The sequence below is a fragment of the Parasteatoda tepidariorum genome, chromosome X1, assembly GCF_043381705.1.
Source record: "Parasteatoda tepidariorum isolate YZ-2023 chromosome X1, CAS_Ptep_4.0, whole genome shotgun sequence".
Taxonomy (NCBI): Eukaryota; Metazoa; Arthropoda; class Arachnida; order Araneae; family Theridiidae; genus Parasteatoda; species Parasteatoda tepidariorum.
This window is the reverse complement of record NC_092214.1, coordinates 45,901,362-45,911,062: the sequence shown is the minus strand read 5'-3', so window position 1 is coordinate 45,911,062 and position 9,701 is coordinate 45,901,362. Positions and strand designations below refer to the sequence as shown.

Here is a 9,701-nt window from a genome sequence, read left to right as displayed (position 1 = left end):
TATATATATATATATATGTTCCTTTTGAAGCTATAAAACTTTCTGATTTCAAAATATAATCTTTTTTATTATTTGATGTGATGATCGTGATAGTTGATTACTGTAATTGATATTAAAATATTAAGAACGTTATTCAAAATTGTTTTGTTACAATGATATTGTGCAAAATAATAATTTAATAAATGATTTTAGTATAGTTTTAATAAATGTTTAACTAAATGTGACATAAATTTAGCTTTATTTTATGCAATATCAGTTATGACTATCTTCTCAACTGTAATAATATGTTGCAATAGTTTCCATAATAACCCTTTTTACATATATTTGACCTATATGTACAGATATTTATTTTGAATTTCTCGATTCTAATTTTGGTAATTTTAAATTTATTTTAAGAATTGAAATAAGAGAAAGTTATAGTCTTTTTTTAAATTCAAATTTAGGTTGTGGCCAAAGGAATCATCGTTCAAACTGGAACAGAGAAAGTTATGGGAATGTTGCACAGTATAACAACATTTTCCGTACCCGTATCTCCAGAGATGGCTCCAGTATTTCATGTAGTGGTTTACCATATTACTGCTGATGGAGAAGTTTTAACAGATAGCGTTATAATACCTATAGACGCTTTGAATAAACATGACGTAATAATTTTAATAGATAAAACAATTTAAAATTTTTAAAAATTCAAATGTTTTAGCATCAGTGAAGCAATAGTGGAAAATTATTGCAAAATAAATTATGTTGCATTTTGTGCAAAATGATTCATATATTTAAAATGAGAGAAAACTAATCAATCATTCAAACTTTGTATTTTGTAACGTAAAATTATATTCTTTAAAATGATTTTAAAAATTGTAGATATTACAATTCAAAATGTTTTCAGTGATTTCTAAATAAAATATTTAAAAGTAATATATAATAACTGAAAACTAATTTTTGCATGGAATTATTTTTAAATAAAGAAAAATTATAATTTTTTGCGAAAACTTTTTCAATTCACTTAAAAAGTTCTCAAACTGCCAAAATACTCTCAAAGTAAAATTAACATTAAGGGTCCAAACTTTTGACCTCTTTTCTGACCAAACTATAACCTTTTTTTTTTGAAAAATTCTGCTCTCTATAACTGCCATTAGTAAGCTTTAGAAAAATATGTTTGGGAGCAAATGATTAAAAAAAATGAAAATAAATTGTTTTTGTTAATTATTAAAAATATATACATTGTGTTTTGCCTAAGATGCATAAAAGGAGAAATATTTAACATAAATTTATTATTTCCTGGTTTTAGTATACATGCATCTTTTGTGTTTACATTTTTAGCTAGGAATAAGTTTATACCCGTTTTTAATTTTACTTCGCTTATTAAATGATAAATTAAGATCTTTTAAAGAGTGCTTACATACGCAATGCATTATTAAAAAATAAAAGATTTTTGTAATGCAATATATAATTTTATAGATGATAACTTTTTCAATTTTATTATTCCAAATATTGTGTTTTATTAACAAACATATAAAGACTTCTTCTGTGGTAGAAACATTTTTACAGAAAGTGTCAATTTTGTATCCAACATCAAAAAATTTCTTATTTGAACATAATTTCCAGTAATTACTTGAAAATTAAAAAAAATTTTTAAAAAGTTTTTTTTTTTGAGAGTAGCACTTATTTTATAATGAAAGATAAACACTTTTCCGTATACTGCACAAATTATGGTAATACTTTCTAATTAAAAATCATTAATATGATCAATTTTAATTTACATAAAATTTATTTAATTTTTTTTACGCTTTCAGTTTAAGCTGGTTGTCAATATGAAGCAAGAAAGATCTGGAAACTATATTGAGTTGATACCATTTTTAACGTCAGAATCCAACATTGGAATCTGGGGATTTGACAGCGATCACGTATCTACTCATGGACGCCAACAACTAACTGTGACCTCAGTGAGTAGAAAAGAAAATGCAAGAAAAATCCATATGAATTTATAATTTTTCTAATCTTTGCTGGTTCAAGCTATAAATGTTCAAGCTGTAAATGTTTAAATTTGCGATAATGAGTTTCTATGCAAATCGGAATCCTTGTGATGTCCCCTACCTTCCCTCAAAGTTTATCCCAATAATCCTGAGACACATTGTATATGCAGGTTACAAAATATATTAGAATTTAAAAAAATGCCTATGAAGTATTCATTACATATTTTTTAATGAGAATTATTTTGATAGTAAAGAGCGATCAAAAATTTTACTCATCCGATCATAGAATGTCTTCTGTTTTTCAAAATGATGTCTGAAAAGAAGTCATCATTTTCCTAAAAAAACATTCCATATTTAATGATTTATTAATTTTAAACTTGAATGAAAATAATAATAAAAGTAGTTTTGCAGTCAAATTTCATACATAAACGTGGTAAAATTAATCTTTAATAGAAAAAATAGGGTTTGGGAAAATTGGCTAGTATTATTCTTTGAGTTAAAGCAAAGAATAATGCTAGCCAATATTCTTTGCTTTAACTTAATAGATAGCACCATGCCTTGTAGTTTCATGAAATATATAAATTATTTTAATTTTGAACTCAATTTTTGAACATTAAGTTTAAATTGGCTAAATATTTTACATTAATTACATAAATATGTCATTGGAAAGGAATAAATAAGGTTTAATAATTTTTGTAACAGTTAATGTTTTTGATTGTGGCGACTTATGTAATATTATTTATACATTTATGATTTTTTTTTATTGTTTTAGATCAATGAAGCCATGTATGAATTTGAACCTGATCATTTGAAATTTCATCGTGCTTTTTGGCGTAATAGAGACGGTTCTCCTGAAAAAATATCATATTATACAACGCATAATAGTGCAAGAGATACTAAAAATTCTTTTGAGGTAAACTAGTTTTTTTTTAAAATTGCATTATAAGTTGCTCTATTAGTATTTATGATAAAATGTTCATATAATATTTAAGCAAGAAAAAAGGTAATAATAGCAATAAGATTCGAGATTGAAATAAAATGACTGCGATTTTTTTTACCTCTGTTGTACAGTGGGCTAAAAAAAAAAAGAAAAAAAAGATATAACCTTGAATAACTTTCGTTCTAATGATCAGATTTTCACGCACTAAGTATCAATCTTAATGATTCCTGGGGGTGACCTCAAATATACTACTTATTTAGTGCTAACTATTAATTTAGTTACGAAATTGGACACCGAATCGTATTTTCTCTGAATAAACATATATATATTTTTTTACATATTTGGATTTTTAATCTTCAAAATATAGGGGGTAACCGCAATCTGGGAAATATAGCCCCCATAGTTTGGTCAGGAGAGCGATCCAAAGTTCAAACCCATTAATGTTAAGTTCACTTTTTGCGTTTTTAGTCATACTTTTAAAATTAGTTAAGCAATTCAGAGAAAAAAATTGCCCCCACTCATGAAATTCATTTACAAAAAGATAATTTCATGCAAGATATAATTTTTAATAATAATTTATTATTTTTTATTATTTAGTTTAATTGAGGATAAAAAAATTTCTTTAAACTATTTTACCAATTATTTAATTAAATTTTAACACTTTTAAAAATATTATTTTTCACACTACCACGTATATTAATTTTTCCTTAATATACTAATAAACTTTTTAGTACTTTAATTTAGGTTTTCCCTTAAAGTAAAATTCCTTTTTTAATTATTGTAAAGTTTTTATTAAAAGAAAACTCAGAATTATAGCTTACTAGCTGAGAAAAATGTTTTATTAAGAAATTGAAAACATTCTGCTGCTTAAAATTATTCGATTCAAAACAGCTGACTACTTACTAAGCATACTACTTTTTCGAAAAATGAAGATAAATTATTGATTGCCTCTTTTTCATTTTTTTTCTTGTAACTTCATAGATTGTCTTAAATAGTGTTGATGTTTCATAAGTCACTACAAGGAGCATAAAGATACCGAACATAAAAAGCTATCGAAGACGTAGCCAAAATCTTTAAGCGTCTTAAAATATCTCAGTATTTTAAATATCGTTCAAACAACTTAATTGCTAAATTAAATTTTTAATTACCTGGGCGCGTGTCTTACAAAATTGCGTCAACTAATTATTTCATTATATTTTTTACTCCTTCTTTATGCTACTACGTAGATTTTTTCTTATCATATACTAATCTATTTGGTTTAATTTTTATTGGTACTTAAGGTTTTTATTTAAATTTGCACTCGTTGTAAGTAATTGCTAATTTTTTTTTCGATTCTCAGAACTGTAGCTAGTTAGAGAAAAGGGTGCACCTATTTACTATGATCAGTTTTGCACTGAGTAATTTTAACATAGAAAATGCTATAAAAATCTTGTCAGCTAAGATTAAACGAACAAATTATTTATTTACTTACTTAATAGTTTCTTATTTGTTTGCTTTGTGAAAAGTAAACACATATTAGTGCAACTAAAAAAACCACAATTGTTTGCTTTGTTTTTTAAATGAACAAATTCGAACCGCAATTTTATTTTGACGTTTAAATTTATATATTGCACAGTTAATTTTAAGAAAGCTGTTCTTTTAAAAAAAGATGTTAAAAAAATTTACTTTTGCTAAAATTATTTTTCAACTTTAGCATGATTCCCAGAATATTATTATAGCATAATTTGCTATTAGGAAAATGCATTACATATTTTGTTAAACAGCAAATGCCAAAAATTAAAATTTCTAAAAAGGTTCCGAAGCCGTGTCTATTTTAGAATCATCATCGGATTTGAAAAATGTAATAAAAGTACGCAATTTTCGAACATCTTTTGAAGAAGAAAAAAACCGCTAGAGAAGGTTGCATACTTCTTACAACTGTATAAAACTGTGAAAACCAATTTTTCCTATATTTCGTCGTAAGAGGATAAGAATGATATTGCTCCAAGGAACCTAAGCTCAATAATTTTGTTATTTCCCGAATTGAAATCTGTTTGGACGAAATATATTATTCCTTGAAGGCCAAAACGAGAAAATGTTTAACTATAATTATTTATCTAAGCTTATTCCATTAATTTAATGATAGCTGCATCAAGGTTAATGATATGCGATGGAAGCCTCGTATACTATAAACGCATTAAATCATAGAGCTTCACTAATTTATTTTCAGAGAATTATTTATTTATAGGAAATTATTTAATTATTTTAAGCAAATAAGGGTGTAAAAATGAATTCGATCTAAATACGCCTTAAAGTGCACTCTAAAATATACATAGAACCGATAAATAAAATCGGTAGTAATGGTAATCTTTGAATTCATAAACAAGAAATACATTTTCAAACAACTTTGAGCAAGACGGAAACGCTAACTTGTTTGAAATAGTTGTCCTTGTAACTACTTCATTTTGATTCCTGGTGCTAGGGGACATTCCATTTTCACATTCGATTTTTGATATTTCAATTGTATATGGAATTTTCTTATGCCCTTAAAAAGTGTTATTATGTCTAGCAGTAAAAAAAAAATTGTTCTACATTGATTTTTTAGAAAGTAATGACTAATTATTATTTTTTCAATCTACGAACCTATACCTTTATCTTACGTAAAACTTATATTTTAATATCACTTGAAGTAATTTAATATACTGTGTAACTAAATGAATGATTCCAAGAAACTGAATCGTAAAGTTAAAAACTTCATTGATTTAAAAAATAATAGATGATAATAAAAGTGGACATGTTTTGAGCGTCCTATAATTAACGTCATAAGTCATTCACGCCTGATGAAGTCTTGAGAATTGGCGCTTATATTTGAACTCTCGAAGCAGGTCGACTTTTATTTCCCTCTTCATTTTCCTTCCTGAAATTTTTTAGAAATTATACTGTTTTCCATTTGGGTCTTGATCATTATTTTGTTAAGGATTTTATGCTCCTAAAAGTAAACATATGCATTTTAATACTTTAGCAGGATTCATGTGGTCTTTAAAAACGTAAGAGAACCGTAGCATCAATATTGTATCTATGAAGTTATCTTTAACTTTAAAATTAAAATTTTGAGACCAAATATTTTGAGTTAATGAACTTGACCATTTTGTGCCACCATTTCAGTATCTTAAGGACCTTACGAACTCTGTTCGTATCAGATATATGCAAGAAACAATAGTAGCGATAATTAGTGATAAATGTAGCTTTTCGTAATTGAATAGCATGCAATACGACATTTTCTGATGAATTTGCGAAAACAAGTTTCAGAATGTATGTACATCAGGATGCTATTTGCAGATCATCTTTGTCCAAAGATGTAACCAAATGTAACTTAATGTAACCTATATATCTCGTAGAATGAAGCGATTTTGTAAACAATGAATCATACAATATGCAACACATTATTTCAATATGTTATTCTTAAACATAAAACATTTCAATGTTTTTAAAAGGCCACTTAGCATTTAGCAATTCCTTCATTTATAAAAAAAAGAACTATCGTAAATTATATAAAACCTTGTGAATGTGACTTAGAATTACTATAAAATCTACATTTTATTTTTCAGTCACTTTTTTTGTTTCTTTAAACTTTCTTGCCTAGAAGACTCCATCAAAGCTGTAAAAATAATTATCTCTAAAATTTTTTATATAGTTATAATAAGTCACGTAAGATTGATTATAGTATGAAATCTTCGTATAAATGAAGTATAAAAACAGCATAAAAAATCCAATTAATGCCAGATAAGAAGTTCATGTATTCAAATTCTAAAAGCTTAGAAAATTATAAATAATTTATTAATCAATTCAATTTTTCCTTTCAAGGGAGATTAAAAAGAAAAATTTTTTTTTCGTTTTCGTCAGAAATCAGCTGAAAAATTATCTATTGCCTAGAAACTTCAATTTTTGCATAGAAAATTATTTCGATTTTTTTTAATAGTCTGAACTTGGTTGCTTAGCAACGGAGTAAAATTAAGTATTTAAACATTTGAATTAAACTCGTAAATTAGTTTATGGGTTATCTTAAAATATTCATTTGGGGCGGTGATTTTCCTTGGTTGTTTATTACCAAATATATATAACTATGTGGCTTACTAGCCCCCTATTTTGAGAGTCAAGAGAATCAATATATATATATATATATATATATATATTAAATGAAGTTAAAAATTGTCTATTGCCTANAAATTCCAAATATATATATATATATATATATATGTTTATTTAGAGAAAATGTGTTTTTGTGTTTAAGTTCGTAACTTGATTAATAATTAGAACTAATTAATTAGCATATTTGAAGTCACCCCAAGAAACCATTAAGATTTACACTTAGTACGTTAAAATCCGATCATCAGAGCGAAAGCTATTCCTGGTGATATGTTATAATTTTTTTTTGCCCACTGTGCATCCATTCATTCTTTGAATGTATGTTGTAAATTGCCTTTTACTCAGGAAATGTTTTATCAATATATATTGTCAGAATTATTGTTATTATGTAAATAGGTAATGAATTAATTTCTTTCTTTCCAGAACTCCAACTTGCTTGTTTTCACTAATTTAATCGTTAGTTATTTGCCATGTAAGTAACTTATTTATTACTTTTCAATTTAATTTATTAATTTTGAAATAAATATCATTTCCAAATAGTTTTAGGCCACTCTACATTATTTCAATATTTATTTTAATTAAATTATTTACAAGTGAATTGTTTTCTCCATTTACAATATTGTAAAAATTTGTGGACAGCGGTGAAGCTTAGCTCTTCAGTTGTCTAACGCGAAATATGTTTTAAAATCATTGTTTAAACATGTATTTTTATATTTTCTGTGCCATAGAACTTTTGACAAGGTTCTCAATTGGTAGTATTAAATTTAAAAGAACAACAATATATTAAATGGAAAATTTTAGATTTATTTATTTAATTTTTAGTATGGAAGTTCTGATTTTTAACACAAATTTATACAGTTTTTAAACAGATAGCCAATAAAGTAAAATTGGATTAAATACTACGATAATCTAGATTGATATGTTTCTACGTTTCTGAGAATGCATTATACATGAAAGTGGTAAATAATAAAATATTATGTTAATTATTTATTGCGTGTTATAGTATAATTACCTGCGAAAAATACATAAAACTTATAGTGTCAAAAATTCCTGTACTAAGGAAAATAATTCAACTTTTAACTGTTGAACCCTGTTCAAAATAAAAAATACTGAATATATGTTTCATGTTCGTAGCTCAAAAATAAAATATTCGTAAATTCTTGTTTATTTTGTACTTTAGTCAAATGTATAATTTGAAGGAGAAATAATTTTTGAGAACAAAAATACGAAAAATATCGTTTTATAAAAAGGGTTTCTAAGTGCACATGCATTATTTCATTTTAGATTTTTGCAATACATCTACAGATTTAAGTTCCTGCAAGTCGGGACAATGTTATCCAACCAACAAAAAATGCGATGGAATTAGAGATTGTGAAGATGGAACTGATGAAGGAAGCTGTAAGTTTCATTTCATATAGTTTTATATAGTCGATATGTAAAAAATAATTTCATAAATACAATATGCTGATAAAAATTAATAATCATTTGAAAAATTATGTACAAAATAATTTTAAGTAGAACTCTTATCGGAGAAACATCGTAATTTCTACCTGTAAAACATTTACATATTTCAAAACCCTTATTAAAAGTTTTTTTCTTTCCGAATATCGATATTTAAGTGAAAAATAATGAAAAACCAAGTTTCAAAATCCGATGATTCATTATTGAGACAAATCTATGTTTAAAAAATATTTGTCGCATGAATTATAGTTTCACTCAAAAAATGCTGATTTAAAATTCATTTGCTTAGATTGACTTTGATAAATATTATACGATTTTGAAACTGATTTTTGTTTCTTTCGTAACGTAAATATTAAATTGGAGGCAAATTAGGCAATTAAACAGCTATTACACTTTGCATTAATCCAATAAAGCTTTTTTTTCATTTATTTTACTAGACCCTGATTCTATTTTGCGGTTTTAAACCATGTTAGTTGTAAATGGTTGGAATATTATATATTTTTTTATTTCGGTATTTTAACCATACCATTTTTAAACGTTTTCAAACCGTAGAGGTTTAAAACCGTTAAAACTTTTTATAATAGGTAACAAAATGTTTACAAGCGTAAACTTCATGGTTAATTGGACAGACAGACTGCTGCAGGCTACTTTACAGTAATTTTAGAGTGAAAGTTCTAACAGTGCAGGGTGTTCCTGGATTATTGGAACAAATTTTAAGGATGGTATTTATGATGGAACTTTAAGTCAAGGGTAAATAGTATGACAGGTACAAGGAACAAAGAGACAGAAAACTAAATAATTTGAAGTATTTATTGGTCAAAGATATTGCACGTTCTGTGGTAGATGATATGCGAAAATGTTACGAAAATGGTTAAAGTTTCTACCATTGCTAGCGACTTTAGCAATGGTTTCTACCATTGCTAAAGCTTCTACTATGGCTACCATTGCTAGAGTCTGACCATAGATTAACGGACTCTCTCAAATACCTGGATTTTATTGGATATCCGTAGCAGCACAGACGATTCTTGCAATGAAAAAATAAATGGTTTAAACAGTGCATTTTATGTTTTCTTGCAATGCATTTTGAGTTCTCTTCTGGCAGATCTTATACAACAAATGAAAGAATGCCTTGTATAGATTTCCAACAAATAGTGTTTTTCTTATTAACACACTGTAAAATATTTTGTATATTTAATTAAATAAAA

At 26.1% G+C, this 9,701-nt stretch overlaps 1 protein-coding gene across 1 annotated transcript in view; it reads left to right on the top strand.

Annotated features, from left to right (window-relative positions):
- The window catches only part of LOC107448567 (CD109 antigen), a 129,470-nt gene that overhangs the window by 78,156 nt on the left and 41,613 nt on the right, over positions 1 to 9,701 (top strand). Inside the window, exons 12-16 of the mRNA XM_016063821.3 lie at positions 444 to 641; positions 1,791 to 1,940; positions 2,743 to 2,883; positions 7,459 to 7,507; positions 8,320 to 8,433. Of these exons, the coding sequence (XP_015919307.1) occupies positions 444 to 641; positions 1,791 to 1,940; positions 2,743 to 2,883; positions 7,459 to 7,507; positions 8,320 to 8,433 (652 nt within the window). The remainder of the gene's footprint in view (positions 1 to 443; positions 642 to 1,790; positions 1,941 to 2,742; positions 2,884 to 7,458; positions 7,508 to 8,319; positions 8,434 to 9,701) is intronic.